This window comes from Caretta caretta, chromosome 14 (genome assembly GCF_965140235.1).
Source record: "Caretta caretta isolate rCarCar2 chromosome 14, rCarCar1.hap1, whole genome shotgun sequence".
Taxonomy (NCBI): domain Eukaryota; kingdom Metazoa; phylum Chordata; order Testudines; family Cheloniidae; genus Caretta; species Caretta caretta.
In genome coordinates this window covers 28,601,837-28,626,773 of record NC_134219.1, presented here as the reverse complement: position 1 = coordinate 28,626,773, position 24,937 = coordinate 28,601,837, and the positions used below count along the sequence as shown (strand labels likewise).

General features: G+C 50.7%; 1 protein-coding gene across 1 annotated transcript; it reads right to left on the bottom strand.

Annotated features, from left to right (window-relative positions):
• Positions 1-1,860: 1,860 nt before the first annotated feature.
• On the bottom strand, positions 1,861-24,737 carry LOC125621831 (E3 ubiquitin-protein ligase TRIM39-like). The gene is made up of 6 exons (XM_048819183.2): positions 24,312-24,737; positions 13,019-13,114; positions 11,207-11,437; positions 10,289-10,311; positions 10,097-10,200; positions 1,861-2,420 (listed from the first exon to the last, which is right to left on the bottom strand). The coding sequence occupies exons 1-6, from the start codon at positions 24,735-24,737 to the stop codon at positions 1,861-1,863; spliced, it is 1,440 nt and encodes a 479-aa protein (XP_048675140.2).
• Positions 24,738-24,937: the final 200 nt, after the last annotated feature.

The following is a 24,937-nucleotide window of genomic DNA, read 5'->3' as shown; positions in this document are numbered from 1 at the left end:
TAAACTGCAGGTTTAAATTAAGTCTCTGAGTACATCCACATCTGGGATGGGTCATACAGTTCTTTGTTCAGAGCTTCAGTGTAGCAAAGTTCCTCCAGAGGTCAGAAGCAGGACTGAAGACAAAATGGAAAGGTTTTCAGGGCCTTTTATATTCTCTGCCTGTGGAAGGACCCCTTTTGTTCTTACTGCGGAAAATGACAGCAGCAACATGGAGTCTGGAGTCACATGGGCAAGTCACATGTCCATGCATGACTCAGTTTGCAGGCCAACGCCATTGTTTACGTGTTAGTTTGAACGTTCCCAGGAAAGCTCAGATGTGGATTGGCGTCTCCCAGAGTCATTGTCAGTTATGTGTTTCTTGATTGGGCACTTACTGAGAACAGTCCTTTCTCAAGAAGCTGACCAAAAGCTTCACTAAGGCTACTTAGAATCAAAACTGAGATACAAGTACATAGCCAATATTCATAACTTCAACTACAAAAATGCTACACACATACAGACAGCATAACCATAACCAGAAAATCATAACCTTTTCATAGACATCTCACACAACAACCTTTGTACAATATTTGCTGCAAATATATAATAGTGGTTGCAACAATGATCTATGTGGTCATAGTTTATGTCAATAATGTCACATAAGGAAAAAATGGAAAAGGTTAAAGGAAACAAGTAACCCCACTCTGTGGCACGGGGACGTCACAACCAGAGTCTCTGGAATTTAAGGGCAGTTCACAGTCTGTTCCTCACACGTCCCAGGCCTCCTGCCCAGGCCCTGGCTGTGCTGCAGGAATGCTGCGGGTCAGACACTTGCTCTGGTGGTGACCGATGCTGGGGAGAAGGTGGCAGGACCCATCTCCCCAGCATCGGCCCCCACATCAGGGTTATGGTTTGCTGCCAACCCTGGCCTGCAATGCCTTTTGGCTGGTGGGGTCTTACTGCACTGGGCCCGCTGCCCAGGGTCCTCCTCGCTCTCCCCAGCTGCTCTCCGGACTGCTCCAGCCCCAGCCCCAGCCCCAGCCCCAGCTTCGCTCTGCCCCAGCCCCAGCCCCAGCTTCACTCTGCCTCATCCCCAGCCCCAGCCCCAGCTTCGCTCTGCCTCAGCCCCAGCCCCAGCCCCAGCTTCGCTCTGCCTCAGCCCCAGCCCCAGCTTCGCTCTGCCTCAGCCCCAGCCCCAGCCCCAGCTTCGCTCTGCCTCAGCCTCATCCCCAGCCCCAGCTTCACTCTGCCCCAGCCCCAGCTTCGCTCTGCCTCAGCGCTGCTGCTGTTCTGCCTCTGGCGCAGCTCTCTGGGCTGCTCCTCTGGCTCTGGCTGCCGTGGCTCTGCTCCCAGCACAGCGCTGAATCCTGGGCTGCTTCTCTCGGTCTGGCTGTTGTGGCTCTAGTTTGGCCCCTCTGGGCAGACAGAGGATGGGACCCCGCTCTCCTTACTCCCTCATTGGCCTGCCTGCTTTGTCAATCAGGCTGATCTGGAGCATTTGCCTCTCCCCATTGGCCCTGGGGACTGTCAGTCCAAGGTCTTTGGTTTCTCATCTGCACTTCTCCTTTCTTTTGTTACGGGGAGAGGGCCAACCAAAAATCCTCATTGAGTTTCAGTAAGGGGACAACAGTCCCCCTTACATCAGCAACAGCAGCCACCCCTGACATTGTGTCTACACACATCTCTGCCTCTGCATGCCCACAACCCAGCAGCCTACATCCCCCCCTCTGCCCCTCTCCTCTTCCCTAGCTCACAGGCTTGGTGCTGGGAACTGGGGGGGAGGCGGTGACAGGCAGATGATTCCCCAGGCCATCCTTATAGGAACACACCTGGGGGCTGGTCAGCGCTGGGAGGGGACAGGCTCCTCCATGGGTGTCACTGTCAGGAACAGAGATTCCCTCCAGCCTGAGCTGGGACTGGGCAGATTATCAAGGGAGATGTGTTTCTAAATCCCTCTTTGTAACCAGTATAAAAATAAGGGTGGAGCGTCCCGGAGAAAGTGTCAGTGAAAGTGAAGAGATGGGACTTGTCAGTCACATTGTAAAATGAGACCTCTCCTGCCTCATAGTCCAGGAAAATCCCTACCCGGCTGGGCCTGACGCTCATGGACAGTGGAGTTAAATGGGAGGTGAGGGCCTTGTATTCCTTATATCTCAGACACACTGTCCAGAATCCATTCTCAGGTGATAGGTAAATCTTCCCCTTCCTTGTCACAGATTCTGTACAAACCCCCAGAGTCCAGTTTGTTTTGTCTCCCACCTCCACCTCCCAGTAATGCCTCCCTCCTGTCAATTTGTTAAAGCCCAGGACAATGGGATAAGTATCAAATCTCTTAATATTGTCAGGCAGATCCTGTTGTTTGTCTTCGTATGTCACAGTTTTCTGATCCTCAGACAGGATGAGGCTGGGATGAGCCGTGTCTGGATCCAGAGTCACATCCACTGGGGAGAGAGTCACAGAGTCAGTGCTGGAGGCAGGGGCTGGTCACTGGGATCAAAGGGAAATTAACCTGTGTCCCCATTAATTGTTGTGACACAAGGTTGCTGGCCATTTAAGGGGAGTCAGGGCCCCATCTAAGGCCAAGGGGGCAGGGGAAGGAGAGGAGATGGAAAGAGGGGCAGGTGCTTGTGAGGGACATAGGAGAGGGGAGGAACAAGCATCAGGGAAGGGGAGCGGATGGGAAGGGAAGGGGGAGATCTCCATGGAGTAGTGGGAGGGACGGGGCAGACATCAAGGAATCAGAAAGGATAGGAGGGGAGTAGTGGGGGTTGCAGAGAAGAGAGGGATAAAGGCTGGCAGAGGAAGGGGACAGATGTCAGGGAGGCAGGGGGGGAAGGGCAGGCTGCAGGAACAAGGGTGGTGGTGGTGAGGGAAGAGGAAAGACAGGTGCCAGGGGGCAGAGGGAAGGTGCTCAGGGGTGGGGCAGGAGGTAGGAATTTGGGGCAGTAGCAAGGGACCTGGAGGGACAGGTGCTGTGGGAGTTGCAGAGAGGGGTGGGTGCCAGGGGGACATGGAGGACATTGCAGTGGGGTCTAGAGGCCACTCAGGCTAGTTCCCTGTTGTGCCAGGCACTACACAGACAGAGGTGGATCTTTGCTTATGTCTGAGTGACTGAGGAGCACAGATCCCAGTGACTGCACAAAAAGAGCTTAGGCCTAAGTCCCTGGTTTCAGCTCCACTATGATGTGATCTTTGAAAAGTCATGGAAGACAGAAGAGATTCCAGAAGACTGGAAAAGGGCAAATATAGTGTCAATCTATGAAAAGGGGAATAAGGACAACCTGGGGAATTACAGACCATTTAGCTTTCAGAGTAGCAGCCGTGTTAGTCTGTATCCGCAAAAAGAAAAGGAGTACTTGTGGCATCTTAGAGACTAACAAATTTATTTGAGCATAAGGTTTCGTGAGCTACAGTTCACTTCATGGGATGCATGATGGAGCAAATAATTAAACAATCAATTTGCAAACATCTAGAAGATAATTAGGTGATAAGTAACAGTCAGCATGGATTTGTCAAGAACAAATCGTGTTAAACCAACCAGATAGCTTTCTTTGACACAGTAACATGCCTTTGGATGGGGGGAAGCGGTAGATGTGGTATATCTTGACTTTAGTTAGGGTTTTGAAACTGTCTCGCACGACCTTCTCATAAACAAACTAGGGAAATACAACCTAGATGGAGTTACTATAAGTTGGGTGTGTAACTGGTTGAAAAACAATTCCCAAAAAGTAGTTATTGTTGGTTCACAGTCATGCTGGAAGGGCATAATGAGTGGGGTCCCGCAGGGATCAGTTCTGGGTCTGGTTCTGTTCAATATCTTCATCAATGATTTAGATAACGGCATAGAGAGCACACTTATAAAGTTTGCGGATGATACAAAGATGGGAGGGGTTGCAAGTGCTTTGGAGAATAGGATTATAATTCAAAATGATCTGGACAAACTGGAGAAATGGTCTGAAGTAAACAGGATGAAATTCAATAAGGAAAAATACAAACTACTCCACTTAGGAAGGAACAATCAGTTGCATACATACAAAATGGGAAATGACTGCCTAGGAAGGAGTACTGCAGAAAGGGATCTGGGGGTCATAGTAGATCACAAACTAAATATGAGTACCAGAAAAAGAAAAGGAGTACTAGTGGCACCTTAGAGACTAACCAATTTATTTGAGCATAAACTTTCGTGAGCTACAGCTCACTTCATCGGAATACATCCGATGAAGTGAGCTGTAGCTCACGAAAGCTTATGCTCAGATAAATTGGTTAGTCTCTAAGTCTGATGAAGTGAGCTGTAGCTCACGAAAGCTTATGCTCAAATAAATTGGTTAGACTCTAAGGTGCCACTGGTACTCCTTTTCTTTTTGCGTGTAAGCAGTGTCAGGATGAGCTCCACCCTGACATCTGGTGGTGAGGTGTGGCAAGTTGTGGAAAAGAACTTCAGGGGCCGATCTCATTTGCATAGGCACACCCACCCTGCCTAGAATGAGACCATAGCTGCCCAAATGGTCACTTTGGCTGCTGTGGGATCCCCAGTGTCTACTACAAGCTGAATTCACCTAAGAGCTGTAATCACTGAGTGTTGTGTTAAGTAGTGGGGGAGCCTGAAGATATATTGTGGAGCAGTTTGCGGGACGGCTGGAGTGCCTTGTGGACAGGCTGGTGAAGCAGTTCGACGCGGAGCAGTTCGTGGATGGCAGGAGCTGCTTGTGGGCTGTGGAGCGGAGCTGAGTGAAGGAGTACGTGGGGCGGCTGGCGGAGCGGAGCGCAGCTATGGAGCTGTGGGGCAGTCAGCTTCAGATCATGTAAGGTGCCTCTTACCCCCGTCCCATCTCCACCCAGGTTGGGAGGTAAAGCTCCGCAGATAAACTTTCGAACTCTGGGGCTGCCCTGACCAGGGACAGAGACTTTTGGGTCATTGGACTTTTGGGACTTTGGGTGATTTGGGGTTCATAGAATCATAGAATATAAGGGTTGGAAGGGACCCCAGAAGGTCATCTAGTCCAACCCCCTGCTCGAAGCAGGACCAATTCCCAGTTAAATCACCAATTCCCAGTTAAATCATGAGTTGCTGGACTCAAGAACCAAAGGGAAAAGGGTATGCCCCAATTTGCTTGGGGTGGGTTTTTTTTGCTCATGGGTTGTGTTATGAATCCTGTTGGTGGTGTTTTCCCAACATAATGCCACATTGTTTCTCTCTGTTATTAAAAGGCTTTTGCTACACTCAGACTATGTGCTTGCGAGAGGGGAAGTATTGCCTCTTGGAGGCGCCCAGCGGGGGTGGTATATATTTGTCCCAGGTCACTGGGTGGGGGCTCGAGCCGGTTTGCATTGTGTTATTGGAATGGATCCCCTAGATATTGAACCCGGCCCTTGTTGCTGCCAACTCTGAGGGGCAGAAGGGTTACATGCGAATACAGACTAACATGGCTGCTAGTCTGAAACATGAGATAACAGAATAACACTGTTGCAGAAAAAGGAAACATCATTCTGGAATACATTATCATGAGTGTTGTAAGCAAGACTTAAGAAGAAATTCTTCTGCTCTACTCCATGCTGATTAGGCCTCAACTGGAGTATTGTATCCAGTTCTGCACACCACACTTCAGGAAAGATGTGGACAAATTGGAAAAAGTCCAGAGAAAAGCAACAAAAACGATTAAAGGTCTAGAAAACATGACCTATGAGGGAAGATTGAAAAAACTGGGTTTGTTTAGTCTGGAAAAGAGAAGACTGACAAGGGAGATGATAACAGTTTTCATGTACTGTACATAAAAGGTTGTTACAAGGAAGCGGGAGAAAATTGTTGTTCTTAACCTCTGAGGATAGGACAAGAAGCAATGGGTTTAAATTGCAACAAGGTCGGTTTAGGTTGGACATTAGGAAAAACTTCCTGACTCTCAGGGTGGTTCAGCACTGGAATCACTTGCCTAGGGAGGTTGTAGCATCTCCATCACTGGAGATTAAGAGCAGGTTGGACAAACACCTGTCAGGGATGTTCCAGATAATACTGAGTCCTGCCATGAGTGCAGGGGACTGGGCTGGATGACCTCTCGAAGTCCCTTCCAGCCCTATGATTCTTTTAGTCTGTTCTATTATTCTAAAACTCCTGCTGACCCTGTTGGCACTGAAACTCACTCAGAGCCTAAGTTGTGCAGTAAAAGTTCCCTCAGTGCCTGTGTTTCTCCCATCTCACCATGCACACAGCTAGCTCCTTCGAGGCATGTGGACGCCTATCCCCTGCCTGAGCCCCACCATGATCAACGGACTGGAGAAGACACATTTTCAGCCACCTCACTCGTGTGCCAGGCCCAGTTTGGTAGGTGTGCTCAGGGGCTGTCTATCAGATCGGGTCCCTCAGGCGAGGTCACAGAGAACAGCCGGTGGGGAAGGGCTTGCCTCATAAATTTTAGCCTAGTGGGTAGGACGTGGGGGACTCTTGGTTTAACCTCCACCTCTGCCAGAGGTTAAGAAGGGATTTGCATAGGGCTCAGGACAGTGCTCTACTCACTGGGCTATGCTGATGAGGGGCGTGCCTCAGTCTCTCCTGTTGACGATGTTTCAAGGTGGATAAATAATTAAAGAGTCATTGGAGCAGGGGCACTAGCTCCTTGCTCTCCTACCTCACAGATGGGTGCCCAAACCACCAAGCTGTAGACTCATTCTCAAATTCACTCTCTGGTCCAATGACCTTTAGTTATTTAATCCACAGTGCAACAGCTTCAACAAGGGAGAGTGAGGAAGGCCCAAAACAGCCTCTCTCATACCCAGAGGGTTAAGGTAACTCACCTGAGAGGTAGGGGATCCCTGTTCAAATCCTTATCTCCCCCCAAGCAGATGGGGGAACTGAACCAGGATCACCCACATCCCAGGTAAGTGCTTTAAGCACAGGGCTAAAAGTTATAAGGGAGGCAGCACCAATTGAAGCTCTTCTGGCTGTTTTGTGCGGCGTGAAGAAGGCATCCAATTCATTCCCACAAGAAGTGGTGTAGGTGCCTAAGCCGCCTGACTCCAGTCGAGGTGTTCCCTTTTGTGGCTGACTAAGCAGAGGTAGATACCCGTCTCTGTGAGAGTGACAGGTCTTAGCAGACCCCCTTGTCATCAGTATCTCCCATTGGTTAGCTAATGTAATAACTAGCCTAGTGTGCTGGCATTTGTGAATCAGCCTGAGACGCCAGTCTCTTACCATTCGTTCTACAGGGAGCCTGGGCACCTAACTAAGGCTTTGTGAGATGCAGTGTTGTTCCTGTGATTAAAAATTAGGCACTGGAAGTGCTCAGCATCACAACACCTGTGTCTCTTTGGGGATCCGGGCCTTTGGGTTTAAAATACAAGACATTTCACAAAGCCAAACACTCTATTTTCTCCCTGTGCCCGGCCAGATTGGCCTGCAATGTCCAAAGTTTTCTTCCCAGGCTGGAGCGCACTAAGGAAAAATTGCAGGTGGGAAGCAGTTTAATTTCACAGTCAGAGGGGGTCAAGATCAGAGTTAATATGGGAAGCATCTCCATAGCTCTGAAGTCACAACCACAATCAAAAAACCCTTGCTCCTCCCTTGGGATCTAGACTCCCCGGCTTTACCAGCAGAGTGTGTGAGTCCTCTCCATGGAGATCTCTGGGTTGTGGCACTGACATGCTGCCCGGTGAGTCTGCAGGGCTCGTGTACTCCTCAAACAGCTGCTCCAGGATGGGGCTGCCCAGACACTCCCCACAGAGTTTACAGGCTCCGCAGGCCCCGACAGGAAGAGGTTTCTCTGAGACCCTGAGCTCTGACAGCATTTGTGCTCCTGGCCCAGCTCACTGTGCCCCTGTGGTGCTGACAGGCTGCACACACTGGGAGAGCTGGGTCTGCCCCTCACAGCACATGCAGGGTTATTGTCTGTGTCCACGTCCCCTTCCCCCCATTTCTGGGATGAAGAACAGCAGCCCCAGAGTCCCTCCCTTCACTCCCCAGGACAGGGGAGTGAGAGCCCTCGGCCTCCTGGTCAGTGGGGTCTCCCAGCACCGATTCCTGAGCCAGTGTGAAAGTGTCTCCACCCAGAGAGGTCTGCGCACCTGGCAAATACACAGATGTTCCTTGGGGATCAGGGGCCAGGGCTGGTACTCACCCCCCTCCCACTCTGGGAGGAGAGGGGACCTGTGACCCACCCATGCTGCTCTCTGGCCTGGATGCAGCCAGCTCAACAGGTGACAGAGCTAGTGCCCTGAGCTGTCAGAGCCATCAATGATGGGGCAGGAGCACTGGGGGCTGTGTGCACTGCTGGGACTGTTATGTCTGTGATCTCGGTGCAGGACGTCACAGTGGTCAGTCTTGCTCCAGTCCAGTCTGACCCACATCGTGGCTGTGACGTCTCTGCACTGCTGAAAGCATGTATATGTGGGCCTGAGGGATGGGACAGGCCAGATTTCCATGCTGCAGACAAGCAGGCTTATGAGGTCTCGGTCCCCACAGAGCCTGCTCCACTCATGGGGCCCCAGGGCTTGGCCACAGGAGGAAGCATCACAGGGTTAATTGAAATCACTTTGAACACTGCTGTAGTGATCCCGGAGCAAACCCCTGTGTGACTGTCTCAGTGTCATGCGGACGTGACTCATTGGGTTTAACTTTGTGGCGGAGTGCTCTCCATAGACTCCGGTACTCCACTTCTCGGAGAAGAGTAAGGGAAGTCGACGGGATGCCACAGTGCAGTGAAGACACCGTGGTAAGTCGACCTAAGCTATGTCGACTCCAGTTACGTTATTCACTTAACTGGAGCAGTGTAACTTGGGTCGACTTATTGGGATAGTTTAGACAAGGCCCTAGATGTGACACCCATGGCAGCAGCAGGGCAGAAGCCTCGGTGACTGCACCTGGCTGGAGAAAGCAACTGTAGGTGAGAGCTGTAGAGAACAAAGGTACAGTCTGACCCGACCCCAGATCCAGGAAGGAGGGCTGAGGACTCCTGACTCAAGGAGAGGGAGGAGTTAGAGTAAGAGCCGGGGCTGAAACCGAGCAAAGAAATTATCTTATTTTGATGTTTATTTGGACTCAAAGTAGATGCCAGCAGGGGATTTTTGTCTCAGACCTTTTGGATTGTAATTTAAGGAGTGCTGAAGAGGGGAAGCTGAGGGAAGGCACTTGTTGCAGGGTCACCAGGAGCCAGCTTGGGGGGTGTGGTTCATGGTCCTACCCCATAACGAGTGCAAAAGTGGCACCTGTTTAACTGAACTGTTACCACTTCCCCATGCAGACAGAGCCTCACTCTCTGCAGTCTGTCTGTGTGGGCCCCTCACTACAGTGTCTGACCCCAGCGGAGCCTGTGTCACTGAGTGAGAACCTGGAGTGAACAGTGAGCACAGGGTGCTGTGCCTCCCGCCTGGTTCCCAGAGTCCCTGTTCCAGCTCTCAGGATGCTCCTGCTCCCCAGCAGCCTCCAGCTCCCCCCGATCTCAGGCTGCATCTGCCCTGCACCATGCCCTGGGGGTACAGAGTCCCCTGCTGGCTGGATGCTGAACTGAGGGTGATGCAGGGCCCAGTATGGAGCCAACACGGTCACTACAGTACTCTCTGTCAGACCCAGAAAGGCAAAGGACAGGCCCAGGGACTGGGCGGCCCCACACTGGGACCCTCACACCAACTCCCCCTAGCGTTTGCTGCTCCCCATGATGAGCCTTGTCTGCATTCAGACTAGGAGCCCATCCAGGGCCGGCAGCCCCTTGTTCTGTCTCTGCAGTACCTGGCTCACTCGTGGGCACTATATCAATAATGACTCTTACTGCCCAGCCCCTAAGGGCTGCATGACAGCGAGGGGCCTTACCCATTGCAGATGGGGACCCTGGGGCATGGGGAGTGTGAGGTGCTCGGGAGAGGAGCAATTATTAGGGGGCACTCGGGAGAGGGACGAGCAGGGGGCGCTCGGGAGAGGGGGCAGAGAGGGGCAAACAGGGAGGCTCAGAAGAGGGGGTGGGTGGTGGAGCCTCGGTGGGGTAGGGCCGCAGTCTGGGCACTGTTGCCCCCACTTCTAGGAAGCTTCTAGTGCTTGTGTGTAAGCCACCCCAAATAGAAGACTCACACATTGCCTGTGTCAATTCTCCTCCCCACCCACATGTAAAGGAAATCCAGAACAGTAACTTTCACTGACCAGTGAATCTCTCCAGCATTTCCTTCATGTCAAGGCAGATTTTATACACATTCTTCAGGGCAGGAAAAACAGCTTCTGGATCCTGGAGTGTCACATTCTCACTCCTGTGAAGAAAACGTCTCATCATCACTTGGCTGCTCTGCGCACACATTGCTCACAGGAATAGAAGGAGAAATGGAAATGGGAACACACCTGATCAATGTGCTTTTCACATCCTGAAAGGAGACAGAGAGTCAGAGAGCTGGGTTAACACCACATGCAAAAATCCTGAGTGACTTTCCACACTTGATCAGAATTAATTCACAACATTTAACACATCAGGGCCAGACTCTTTTGTGTAGGATATTCAGCAGTGATCGCTGATTTCAGGTGCCCAGTCTATCCTTGTTCTGATTCTCAAAGGACCTGGGTGTCATGTGACAATGGCGAAGAATGTGATGTTTTGTGAACACTGAACAAGCAGCTTTGTTGGAACAAAAGCAGCAACATCCCTAACGTGCCTCTGTCTGTCCCTCCACTTCCCTGTAGAGCTTCCACACAAACTGTCTCCAGTCTCCCTCCTGTCCAGCTTCCTGCTGCAAATCTAAGGAGAAAGTGCACAGATCCTCACCCTGAGCAGCTGCAGCTCTCATCGCTTCAGCTGGCGTGTGAGTGCTCAGCTCTTCCCAGTATCAGGCCCCAGGTGTCTCAGGCTGGCACCCATTGATGGAATCTCGACCCTTTCATTTCATTAATTTGAGAGCTCACTCTGGGTTGTGGCTCCCCCTTCTGCCCCGCCCCCCCCAGCCCCCCTCCCCACATGGCTCAGAATCTCTGCTCATCAGCCACATTGGGTCAAGATCCAGCAGTCACAGAAGGAACCACATCAGCCCCCTGCTCCTTCCGTTCCATCCCTTTGACCGGCAAAGCCCCCGTTGCATCTCCCTTTCCCTCTAACACAGACTGTGCGTGTCAGCGCTGACAGGGCCTCATGCCTGGGCCTCTGTTTGTGTTGGGAAACTGTCAGACCAGGCACTGGAAATAGGATTTGTCACTAATTCCTGGGATCTAGTCACTGACTGGAGAGTTTAATGCTGCAGGGGTGGATGGGGAGAATGTTAACAGTCCCACCTTCAGCAGCTCAGCAGCCGGTTGCTGGCATTTCTCTTCTACTTCTGTGATCAGCTGCTGCAAAGCGGCACTCTGCTCTGAGAGCTTTGTTATATTGTCCTGTAGTCTCTGCAGAGTCTCCATCTCCTCCTCCGCCAGTCGCTGCAGTAGCAGCTGCTCTTCCTCACTCAGAAACTGGTGCAGTTTCTTAAATTCACACATGATCAACTGTCTCCGATTCTCTACTTTTTCCTTTAGTAAAAAATGGAAAAGGAACAAAGTCCAAGAGTCAGAACTGGGCACATGGCGTGCCGAGTCTGCCTCACAGATTAGGGAGCAGGGCTGCTAGAGTCATGAGCTGCAGGGATCACGCACATGGGAAGGTTTTCAGTGTAATGGAATTGCAAAATCTCCTTCTTACAAAAAGTTACTTGGTCCCACCCCAACCATTGCTCCTGTATCCCCTTCCCACCTTCAGCCTCTCCTGCTCTGTGGGACGGGGGGTCTGAGCAGCAGGGCGGGAAGACTGTGTCCTTTGTCCTGAAGATCCCAGTGCTCTCACTGGATTAGGGCAGGCAGTCACCCCTTGAACACTGATGCTTGAGTTGGAGCATCTGGCAACTCCCTAAAACCACTGTCCTGCCCCAGAAGACTCCTGTGGTAAGGGGAATCTGGGGGTTCAGTAGGGGGTCAGATCTGGGGAGAATAGGGGCCAGTACCTGAAGACAGTGATACATGAAGGGTAGCGGTCAGTGCCTGGAGGCAGTGGTGCGGGGCAAAGGGGGGGGAAATGGACCAGCACACAGAGGCAATTGTATGGGGGGGGGGAGACAGGGGGCAGCAAATGGGGCAGCCCTTTATGTACCTAGGAAGAGGGAGCTCTACCTGCTACACAGGCTGAGAGACCAGGCTCTCCAGCAGCACACGTCACAGCTCTGATTGGTTGCCCATCACTATCAGCCAATCAGAAGGGCTTTCCCAGCAGACTGGGGTGTTCCCTTTAGAGTTGGCAGGTGTCTCAGCATAAGGACTGTGACTCTGTGGGGTGTGTGTGTGTACAAAACAGTTGTTGGGGGGTGTAGTGACAATGGGTGTGGAATGAGTGTGGGTTGGGTGTATGGAACGAATACCAGAAGTGGGGGTGAGTGAACAAATAGAATATATATATTCTACACAAATGCCAACCTTCTACAACTACAGTATCTGCTTTGTGAATATTGGCAGGCCGGCTGGCTGCCCACAGCCATGTAGTTATAATTGTAGGAGGCAGCAGCTGAGGATTAATGAGTCAAGTGGCCCCATGATGGCTGCAGAGGATGGCAGAGAAGAAGGGCTGTCTCTGTCTGCTCAGCTGAGTGAGTCCCAGGGCTGCCCTGAGCTCTGCTCCCTTAGGGCCAAACTCCTAAAGGCCAGTGCAACATCTGCCCACACTGAGCCCGGTGCCCTGGGTGTGGATGTGCAGAGAGCACCTCTGAGGATCTGGCACTCCTGAGGGCTGTCTGCGTCTGCAGTTACTCAGCGTGGTTTGGGGGTATGATGGGGCAATGGACTCACATGCAAACACTGCACACCCATTGTAAGAGTATGTCATCTCCTTCTTGCCCCCAGAGAGCCCGGGGGTGAATCTGTGCCATGGACCATGGGACAGGAACTATCCCCTGGTATGCTTCACTGTGATCCCCACCAGAAACATTTCCCGCTCCTGGTACCATGGCACCATCTCGGAGCAAACAGCCAGAGGAGATTGTAATATCAGCCTATAGCTTTTTGGCCCCTCACCCTGGGAACACTGCAGGGGGAAGGGCTCGGGGAAGGATAAACCCAGACACCCACCTGCCACTCTGTGGTTTTCTCCTCCTCTTCAGATGTCAGCTCCAGGGCCTCCTCCAGCTCCAGCCTCAGAGGGCCCAGGGCTTCCTGGAGTTTCACCTGCAGGGGCACCATGTGTGATAGCCATTAATCTGCACATCTGATGGGTGGAATTTGCAGGAGGCAGGGCCAGATGAAACAGGGGCACTACAAACCCATGTCTAGGCCCCAGCTACTGGAGTTATGTGATAAAATCAGGCTTTTGGCTTTCATTAAAAAGAGAATGTTTCAAACCTTCTGGGTTGCAAAGAAAATATTCAAAACATGCCCCAAATGTGACAGATACAGCGATTCCTGTCTGAGTCTGTAGAGAGCCTGAGCCCAGTGCCATGAGAGGGGACGGCTCCATTTATGTGTATGGAACATTGACACCAAGCCTCACTGCTCTGGGGGACAGCCAACCCCTCCGCAAAAAGAGGGGCTTTGTGTGGCAGCAGGGGGTAGGTCATATGACTCAGCTCCCCCATCCAATCATAGACACCTTGGCTAATAGATGGGGGGGGGGGGGGGCTCCCTGACCCTTTTCGAGTATCTCTCTCTCTCAATGGGAGGGAGAGGATTCTTGCTGTTGATCCTGTGGGGAAAAAGGACCCCCAGCCCCTGGGATTCCCAAGGGGAGGGAGCCCCCAGCCTCTCCTCCTGCTTGTCTAAATAGGTTCACAGGCTCCACCCGCAGCAGACAGCCCTTGTGTGGGTGGCCCCTTCCAGAACTACTGCTAATGGGGCCAGGGCCGCGACAGGGCCCCTTGTCAGCATGTTGCGGCTGGGGTGCCTCAGTCCAGCCCTTTAAGAAATGCACATTTCAATAGCAAAGCCAGGAGAATAACCTGGGCAGAGGCAGCAGCATCAGAGCGGCACGTTCTGAGGCATTGTCTGGCTGAGACACTGATCCTGGGGGAGACTCTTCCCCACTTGTCTGCTCTGCTCCAAGATTTCTCAGAAACGGAGGCGTTTAGCTGAAGTTTGAGGACACTGAGCCAAGCTGCAGCCTTTCAGAACCGAGTGCTCACCTGGGCAGGGGAGGCCTCAGAAGGGAGATGAATGTATGTTTATGGGCATTACCAATCAGTCACCATTGGGCCAAGGATCTGGCCCCTTCTTGTGGTGTGCTGTCCCTTTAAATGTTTGAGCACTCCCCCCTCCCCAGTGCAAAGCCTCACTTGCACAATTTCAGTTTTTCAACTGACAATAAAACCACCAGGGCAGAAGCTGTTTTTCCATCAGCTCGCTTTTAGTGTAAGGGGACTATTGTCCCCTTACTAAAACTCAATGGGGGTGTTTTAGTTGCTAGCTCCCAGTACCAAAAGAAAGGGGAAGGGTCGATGGGAAATCAGGACCCTGAGACTGACAGTCCCCAGGAACAATGGGGAGAGGCCAATGCTCCAGGTCAGCCTGATTGACAGGGTGGGCAGGCTAATCAGGGAGTCAGGAGGCCAGGGGGGTTCTGCCCTCCATGTGAGCTGGAATTGCCTGGGTCAGGCAGAGTGGGGCTGTGCTAAAGAGAAAGCAGGGGCCTGAGCTGAGCTGGGGAGCAGAGCTGGGCCAGATCCAGAGGAGCCAGAAAAGCAGCGCAGGAAGCAGGTCGGTGCTGGGAGCAGAGTCACAGAAGCAGCCCCCAGAGCAGACTTGTCCTGGGGGGAGAGCTGCAGCAACCAGAGCCAGGGGGTCCAGAGAAGCAGCCCAGGGAACTGGAGGCAGAGCAGCAGCAGCAGCCGTGCTGAGGCAGAGTGGTGGAGCTGGAGCTGGAGCTGGGGCTGGAGGAGTCCGGAGCTGGGTGTGGTGAGCAGCTGGGGAGAACAAGGGGGACCCTGGGCAGCGGGCCCAGTGCAGGGAGATGCCCCCAGCCAAGAGGCCTTGCAGGCCAGACTTGGAGGGGGGATCGTAACCCCGACGGGGCAGATGACACTGGGGAGATGGGTCCTGCCACCTAGAGCGTGTGGCCACCTCCAGAGCAAGTTCCTGCAGCATCCCTGCAGCACAGCCAGAGCCTGGGCAGGAGGCCTGGGATGTGTGAGGAACAGACTGTGAACAGCCCTGATATTCCAGAGACGCTGGTTGTGATGTCCCCATGCCACCGAGCGGGGTGACATGTCTTTTCCTTTAGCCTTTCCCATTTTTTCCTTATTTTTTAAAATCGATTGCTGTTTAATAAATTCTATTTGCTTTGAACTGTATGTAATGATCAGTGGGTCAGGGAAGCATCCAGTGTGGAGAGAGCACCCCGGAGTGGGGACACCCTAGTCCCTGACCTGAGTGACCATGACAAGGTTGTGGGTTGAGCCCCCCAGCCTTGTTGGGGTTCCAAGGACTCTGCCACACAGGAGCGTGGAAGGGGAGCCTTCACTTGCTATGAGGGTCGATTGCTAGCAGAGAGAGCACAAGCGCAGCCAGCCAAAGGCAGAATTCTGCAGTTTGCAGTGTGGACACACAACCAGCGGGGGGGGCGTGTCGAGCACAGACAGTGTAGTAACAATGGAAGAATTTCTCTGTGGCAGAAAAGGTCATCCAGGAGGCTTGAAGAGCAGGAGAGCAGAGAAATGGCACCTTTTGTGGGCAATGATGATGAATTTGTTGAAAACTAAAATCCCAGGTGGTGTGCCTCAAATTTTTTGAGCAATTTGTAGCTTGCAGGGTAATTTGTAGTTTCCCAACAGACAACGAATTTCAATCTTGCTGACAGTGACTGGTCTGAAGCCATATGGACTGCCACATGATTTATTGTCTCCAACTGTGCCAAGAACTGCCAAGTATGCCACAATTACTGCCACAATGTGGGAACACTTTTCTCCTACATCATCAGTGATAGCAGAACAATTTCAGTTCCATCAGCAAGATCAGGGAACTGGAAAATCAGTAGCACAGTTTGTTGCTTCTCTAAGGATGTTGTCAGAGCACTGTCAGTTCAGACAAACATTAAGTGATGCCTTGTATGACCAATTTATCTCTCAATTATGCAATGACCAGGTTCAGAAGACGTTACTGACTATGTCACCATTCACATTCAAGAAGGCTGTTGAGGTGACTGTTGCCATGGAAACTGCAAAGAAGGATTTTCTGGACATTAGTATGAACTGAGGAGTTCATATTCTGAATTAGTGAGACAGAGGACCATGGGAACATGAAGAATTTCCATGGGGCTATAGTGCACAAACTACACATGCGGAGAAGGATTACTGGGCATGCCAGGTCATTTGTTAGAACTGCCAGAAGAGAGGACACATCGCTGTGACCTGTCACACAGTTCAGAGACCAGCAACACATAGTAACTGTACATCCAAGAAGACACCTATGAAGACTGAACCTAAGAAATGATGGAAGTTGGGAATTCATAATGCGGAAAAAGACAAGAGCTGTAGGGACACTGATCAAGATTTCAGAGTGGTAGCCGTGTTAGTCTGTATCAACAACAACAAAAACCAAGGAGTACTTGTGGCACCTTAGAGACTAACAAATTTATTTGGGCATAAGCTTTCGTGCATGCATCCGATGAAGTGGGTTTTAGCCCATGAAAGCTTATGCCCAAATAAATTTGTTAGTCTCTAAGGTGCCACAAGTAATCCTTGGTTTTTTAAATCAAGATTTAGCACTTCATGTTTTATCAGAAGCTGGAGTCAAGGATGGCATCTGACTGAAGGAGTTCCCACAAGAATGGAGCTTGATACTGTTTCATTGATTTCTGTATCTGCCTATCACTAGATATTGCCACAAGTTCCTCTGGAAGAAATGTCCACTTTAAAGACTTATACTGGGGAAAAATTAGTCCAAAAAAGAGATATGCCAGGTAAAAGTTCAACTAGATGGCCAATCAGTTGTTTTACCTTTTTATGTGATTGAAGGAAAGTATCCACCATTATTTGGAAGATCTTGACTTGAGAAGCTCAAGATGAATTGGATCAAGATCAAAGTGATCACAGAAGTACCTCAAAATCTTCAGGAAATACTGGACAGACATTCTAAAGTTTTTGAAAGAACTTAGACAGATAAACGTCTCAGGGAAGCTCACTGACAGCCAGCCAAAATATTGCAAGCCCAGAGCTGTGCCTTATACTCTGAAGCATCTGGTGGAAGCTGATCTGGACCGTTCAGTGAACATTGGTATCCTGTCACCAGTTTCACACAGTGAGTGGTCTACACCCATTGTACCAGTGATCAGGAAAGACTCAGTCTTAATATGTGGAGATTTCAAAGTGATGCTTAATCCAGTTTTATGTGCAGATTAGTAACCACTACCTCACACTGAAGATTTATTAAATACTTTTAGTGGTAGACAGTGTTTCAGTAAATTGGATTTGCTCAATGCATACCTACAAATGGAGATTGTGAGATATTTGCAAGATGCTGGCTCAATCAACACACAAAAAGTCTTACTTTGTTATAAAAGGTTGCCTTTTAGTATCACATCAGCACCTGCCCTGTTCTAGAAAGCTGTGGATGAGATTCTGAAGGGACTGAATGGAGTTCAGTGTTACTTGGATGACATCTTTGTTACACGAAAGGATCAAGAGAATTATCTGTGAAATTTGGGTTCTGCTTTGACACATTTGGAAGACCATGGACTAAGGATTTTTCAAGACAATTGTGAGTTTTTCAAATCTTCAGCTGAATACCTTGGATATGTAATTGATGCCCTGGGCTTAAGGAAATTGCCAGAGAAGAGGAGATGGTTCTTGAAGCACCACTGACAGAGAACATGTCACAGTTATGTTCATTCTTAGGACTGCTTAACTGCTGCAGTAAATTTCTTCCTAATCTGGTGACAGTTTTGTCATCTTTAAGAGTGTGTGCATGCATTTAATGAAGTAAAGAAACTGTTGACGTCAGTTTACGTTCTAATGCACGTTGATGTTTTGATTCCATTGCAAGTGGTTTGTGATGCTTCACCATATGGAGTGGGCACAGTTCTCGCCAACATTTTTCCTAATGGTATAGAGAAACCAATCACCTTTGCACCACAAACACTCATCACTTCTGAGAAGAGCTATGTGCAAATAGAGCTAAGAGCTCTCAGCATTATCTTTGGTATTTGGCTGTTCCATACCTACCTATATGGTAGTCTGTAGTGGGTTTGCAGGGGTCCCTCTCCCTCTGGGTCAGTGGGAGGCCACTCCGCCTCACTACATAACTGAGCGTCACTCACAATCAGGGAATTAGCAGAGCACTACACAGACTAGATGGCTCTGGCCTGCAGTCTGGGCAGATCCACAAATGAGTCTCGGGGTCCCAGACCCCCAAGTAGGGCGGGTCAAGAAACTGTCTATGCCTCTGGCCTGCAGTCAGGGCAGAGCAGCAAACAGTTATGAGCCCAAGCCCTCGGTCAGGGTGGGGCAGCAAGGAGTCTGTGGCTCTGTGTAGAACGGCAAGAGGGTTGGGTATCCGAGCTCCAGCAGATGGCCAACAAATGCAGGCCTCTTGGCCTAGCAAGGGGAGACTGCCACCTCAGGAGTGAAGTGGCAGCGGGGCCCAGGCCCACCCGACTCCATCAGGCCCCGACCCAGGGCCCTAACAGTGGTGGAGTATTCCACCACTGGGTCAGCAGGGAATCCAGCTGCAACTCGCTGAGCAGGTCTCCGGCAGCAATACAGCCAGACTGGGGTCGGCTGCCTCTGGGCCACTTCCTACACTCCCCATGGGGTGTACTTGGATCCGCGGGTGGTCCTCCAGTTTGTTGGGGTAGAAGTCCAGTGCCAGTCCCAGCGACTCCTCAGTGCCTTGGTCAGTGCATGGCTCCAGAAGCTCTGGTCACTCCTCAGCTCAGCAGCGGTCCGCTGAAGTCTCCCAGCTCAGGAGAGGTCAAGAGGCATCTGTCTCCTTCAGCAGCTGCAGCCCAACTGAGCTCCAGGACCAGCCCTATATATTTCTTGTCCCACCCCCTGACTTCCAGTCGGAGGGGTGAGCATGGTCTGGCTCTGCCCACCTGAGTTTGGAGAGTGGTCCCTCTGCCTCTGGCTCAGTGAGAGGCCACTTCGCCTCACTACACACACACACCCCTTAAGTCCATCTGGTCTTCATGGCTGCCATCCTGACTCGCCCCAGGTCAGACAGAAAATCTGTGTTAGTGTTATCCTTACCTGCTGAGCGTCAGACAGTAAAGGCAAATTGCTGGAGGATGCGATACCATCTCATCAATCTGGCATTGGTACTTTTCGTGGTATTTAGCCATTTTAAGGCTTTGTGGTCGGTGATCAGTATGAAAGGGAAGATAGCCCATTTAACAGCCAGGGCCTCCTTCTGTATAACTGAATAGTTACATTCTCGGGGCGGGGAGAGCTTCCCACAGATATAGAGGGTGGGATGCTCTTCTCTATCCAACTCCTGGGAGAGGGCTGCCCTGAGCCCCACCTCTGAAGCATCGATTTGGACCAGGAACTCACAGTTGAAATCGCGGCTGAAGAGCATGGGTTCCCTACACAGACTTTCCTTTAGGGCTCAGAACATATCTTCACATTCTGCTCACCAGCGTACCGACATGGGCGGTCCTTGGTTAAGAATGCCATGAGGGGTGCTGTGATGGATTCAAACTGGGACACAAAGTGTCAGTAATACCCAGCTAAGCCCAGAAACTGTCATACATGTCACAACAAGGTACACACCTGATGGATCAGCCGGGAAGTGAAGTTGGTCCCTTGATCCATGAGAATCTCAGGGGGAAGGCCCACACAAGATAATACCTTCACCAGTTCAGCTGCGATGGAAGTGTTCCATAGTGGGATGGCCTCGGGGAAGTGAGTGGCATAATCCATCAGTATGAGGCTATCCTGGAACCCCGCATTACTCTTAGGAGAGGACCCACCAGGTCCATCGCAATTTGCTCAAAGGGATCCCTGACCATGGGTAAGGGGACCAAGGGTGCTTTCGCCACCCCGACAGAGACAGCTAGTTGGCACTCAGGGCATGAGGTGAACTAGACCTTTACCTCCTGATGGACTCCAGGGCAGAAGAAGCATGACAGAACTCAGGCCAGGTTTTTCTCTTGTTCCAGGTGGCCAGCCATGGAAATGTCGTGGGCAAGCTTCAAGATGGCCTTCTTATGATTGTGGGGGACAACCAACTGGGTCCAGACTTCCTGAGTTTGGGAGTTCTGATTAACATGGTAGAAGTGATTGCCTGTCAGCTTGAATTGGGTCCATTGTGCAGCCCTCAGGAGATCAGTCATGGCTCGGTTGACCTGGCCTACCTGTTTGTAGGCCCAGCTCAGTGTGGGCTCATCCCTCTGGTTGCAACAAAAATCTGTAAAGGGGGGTCATCATGGGACTCTCCACAGGGAGGCCCAGCATCGTCATTGGGACTGGGGGCTCATCAGGGTGTTCCCCTTGGGGTTCTTCAGCCTCCTCCTCGTCTTCCGAAGAAGGCTGTCAAACCCCAGCCAGTCTCATCCCAGGATGACCGGATAGGTGAGGTGGAAGCCAACCCCAGTGTCAACACCCACATCAGTCTGTTAATGGTCAGAGAGATCTAGGCACTGGGATACGATTTTACATCCCTGTGGATGCATTGGAGGTGTATCTCTCAACATGCTTGTGTGGGGCCAGGGGCAAATTCCTGGTGGATGAGGTTTTGCCTACAGCCTGAGTCTATGAGGGCTGTGACTCGTTTTCACCCAAACTTCACAGTGGTTGTTTGCTGGCCTGAGACTCTGCGGTACAGACTTGGCCGAAGATGCAGTCCATCTCGGGACACTTCCATTGTAAGTGCCTAAGCCGGCTGCAGGAGAAGCAGGGTCCAGGCTCTAGTTGCCCTGGCCAGGGGATCACCTCTGAGGGATTTGGGTTGTGGTCTTGTCAGCAACGTTGGAGCATCTCTGCCACATGGGCCCAGTGGTTGTTTGCTGCCCTATCGTCATGGGTTTGGATTCGGCCATGGGCTCCTTCGGCCTGGGCTTCCTTGCTGGGCCAAGGAGCATCAAATCGAGCGTTGAGGCCGGGGCTCAGGCTCCTGGCCCAATAGGATTCTCAGTGGCCAAGAAGTCCTCCATTAAGGTGACAGCCGCACTAAATGTTGTGGGTCAGTGCCGGAGTACCCAAGCCCTCCCCTGGGGCAGGAGGACATGAACAAACTGCTCTAGGGTGATCTGCTCAGCGACCTCACCTGCTGACCACTGCTCAGGATGCAGCCATTGCCAGCAGAGGTCTTTTATCTTCTGGGCGATGACCTGTGGCCAGGCCCCCAGCGGGTAGGTGTTAGCCCAATTTTGCTGGTGCAAGGTCTCCAGCATGATGTCCAAGGCATCTAAAATGGGCAACTTCATGCATCCATAATCTTGTGCCTCATCGATTGGGAGGCCTCGATAGGCGATCTGGGTTGCCTCAGTCAGGTAGGGGGCCAAGAGGGCAATGGGAAACGTAGGGGGATTCATTGTACCCCTGGGAGGTGGCCCACTGGGTCCAGGTAGCAGGGTTGCAAGCTGTTGGAGACACTGTTGCTGCTCCTCACGGTGTTGGGCCCCCAAATCCCAGAACAGTTGCTGTTTGGCCCCCAGCACCTGTACTAGTTGCCGTTGTTGCTGGAGTTATGACACCTACTGCTGCTGTTTGCTCTTGGCCAGATACTTAATGAGTTTGTCAAGCTCCATCTCTCCCATTAGGGATATCTAAGGCATGGCATATGCAGAACCTCTTACTGCAGGGGTCAGGTTGCTGCCCACATTCTCCACCAAGCAGGACCCTCCTGCTCTGGGTCAGTGGGAGGCCACTCTGCCTCACTACATAGACATATTACTTTGCAGATGGATCATTGCCCTTACTTTCAATATTTGGACTGAAACATGGAATTCCGTCATTAGCTACTGCTTGCATGCAATGATGGGCATTGCTACTTTTGGCTCATTCCTGTACTATCCAGTCCCATAAAGGGACTTAGCATGGCAATGCTGATAGGCCATCACACAAGCCATACCCAACCTCTCATTTACCCAAAGAAACTTCGGATGAAATGTTCTCTCTCAGCTTGATGAATAGGTTACCTATTACTAGCACAGGCATCAACAAAGAAACTGCTGCAGATGATGTGCTTTCTCTTGTGAAGGGAATGGTACCACAAGGTACAGGGTTCAATTATAAGAACCCCCAGTTTACACAATTCATGTCATGTCAACATGAATTATCTGTGAATTACGGTTGCATCTTATGGGAAATGTGAATGCTCATTCCAAAATCAGTTCAATCTCAGGTTTGGAAGCTCTTCACAAAGCCCATCTTAGAATCGTACAGATGAAGGCCATAGCCTGGAGTCACATCTGTTAGACGGGATTGACAAATTATAGCACTTCATCTTCTTCCAATACCTATGTGCCAGCAAATTCAACATGATCCTGGCCAGATTGTTCAAACACCTTGGTTGTGAACTCAGACACACTGGACACTTAATCACATGGACTTTGCCAGATTTTTAGAAGGTTACATGTTTTTGGTCTTAGTCAACGCCATTTGAAATGACCAGTAGTTTTCAGCATGACTTTTGCTACTACTGCTAAGATCATTGGACATCTTCGCACCTTGTTCAGATAATTTGGTTTACTGTTACAGTTAGTGAGTGACAATGGACCTCAATTCTGTTCTGCAGAATTTCAGAGGTTCCTAGCTTCAAATGGAATTCAGCACATATGCTCATACTATCCGGCTTCAAACTTACTAGCAGAACTCTTTTTGTACAGACACTTAAGCAACCCTTAAAAGAAACAAATCTATTTTGAGTCAGAGACTGGAAAATTCCTTACACATCTACAGGCACACACCCCATACTACTACCCAGGAGCCAACGGAAACTGTTTGCTTGAAGCAATCTTTGCGTCCCTGTTGGGACCTGCTACATCCTGATATTGCCGCACTTGTAGCCAAATCCCAATCTATGCAAACTGATTATGTGAGATGCATCATCATTCTTTTCAAGTTCAAGACTTAATGTGGAATCGCAACTACAGTTGTTGAGAGAATGGGTGCCGGGAGAATGTGTAAAATGCACAGGACTTGTATTGTTTTTGGTAAAACTAGCCAATGGTATTTTATGGAGATCACATATGGACCAGTTGCAGCCTCAACAAGTACCGAAGTCCGGGGATGTCCCAATAGGACTTTCTGTTGCTCGATTGAATCTTCTTCCATTACAACTCCTAGTCTTAATGACTTGTTAAGAGAAACTTTGGTACCAGATCCAGGTGATTGCATACCATATCCAGTTGATTCCTTACCACTGACTGTTCCAGTAGTTCAGGACACTGCCACACCACCATCACAAGAGAATACAATAACGAGCTGTGTACTTGAACTTATAAATTGTTTAGTTAGCGTGTTGCTATTCAACGGAAGCATGATCCCTTAAGATTTAAAAGTATGCAGTAGTCCACCTGCAATTGTTACTTAGGTTATACAGTGTTAGCCATGTAATTGATAGTGTATATGTGTCTGGAAAGTTTTTTACAGCAGGGTGGACGAATGTGATGTACCGTTCCTTTCAATGTTTGAGCACTCCACCCTTTCCAGTGCAAAGCTTCGCTTTCATGTTAGTTTCAGGTTTGCAGCTGAACAATAAAGCCACCAAAGCAGAAGCTATTTGTCAGCTCCCTATGTCTGTCTATTGCCTTCTCTGCTAGTTCAAACATAACATTTCTCTATGTCCCTTCTCCCATTGCCTCAGCTCTCAGGTGATCCGTGTTTGGGGGAAGTCACTAATCTCAGGGCCAAAGTTACCTATTTCCCACACTGACTGGCTCCCCTTCCTTTGTCTGTTCCCCACAGGCTCCACTTCTGCTCCATTTAGCCTCTAATCAAACAACTTCATGGATCTCCACAAGCCACATACACATCCTGCCTAGGCTGGGGAAAGCTGCACTGGGACATGCCTGAGCCTCCCTGAGAGACATCCATGTAATGCAGAATCCATGGTGCCACCTTCCTGATGTTGCAAAGGTGCCAACAAGCCCTAAACCCACTGTTTGAGCCAACCCGTCGGGCCTCACCCACACACTGAAGAGGGAAGGGCACAAGCCCTGGTTTCCCCCACTCAGGTTCTCTAAAGTGTCTGTGGTCACCTGGCACTGGAGGCGCAGCCTGGCAGAGAGATGGACATGGCTGGCTCCACTCTTCACTACCTGTCTGGGGGGCGGGGGAGGCAGCCGGACCCCTCACTGTCCAGCCTGGCAGTGCCTGGCTCCACCTCTCTTAAGCCATGTGAGTCCCCACTCAGCCCCCAGCAGCTGGTTCTGGAGAGAAACACAATGGGGTCTTTAAGGGATTCCTTCGCCAAGAGCAGCAGTGATTCTCACCTTGTAATCCTGGGCAGCCTCCTGTATGGAGATCACAGCATGAGTGTGATGAGTCTGGGACTGCCTGCAAACCACACAGATAGCTTCTCTGTCCTCCTCACAGAAGAGTAGGAGCTTCTCCTTATGTCTCTCACAAAGATTCTCCTTTTGCACATTTCCTGACTTTAACCCCAATAGTTTGATGTTCTTTACAATATTGCCGAGCTGCCTGTTGGGCTGGAGTTTCCATTCCTGGAACGGCGCTCGGCACTGGGGACAGGGGATCTTCGTGCCTGATTGAAGCTCCCTATGCTCACTGTACTGGATGATGCAGTCTCGGCAGAAGTTGTGCCCACAGTCTGTGGTCACCGGCTTTGTCAGGTACTCCAGGCAGATGGAGCAAGTGGCTTCTTCTAACACTTTCTCTATGGAAGGTGCTGAGGCCATGGCTGTCTGTGTCTTGTTGATGTCTGGTCCCCTCACTGCTTGGATCAGCTCTACACATGCACAGAATGAGGTGAGGGAAGGGTGGGGGGGAGTGTCACAGAGTAGGTGGGAAAGTGAAACGGGGTGAGATGTAGAGAACAGATGAGAAAAGTTTATTGACCTTCTCTAGGTTATTGATCCTTATATGGATTTTAGAGCAC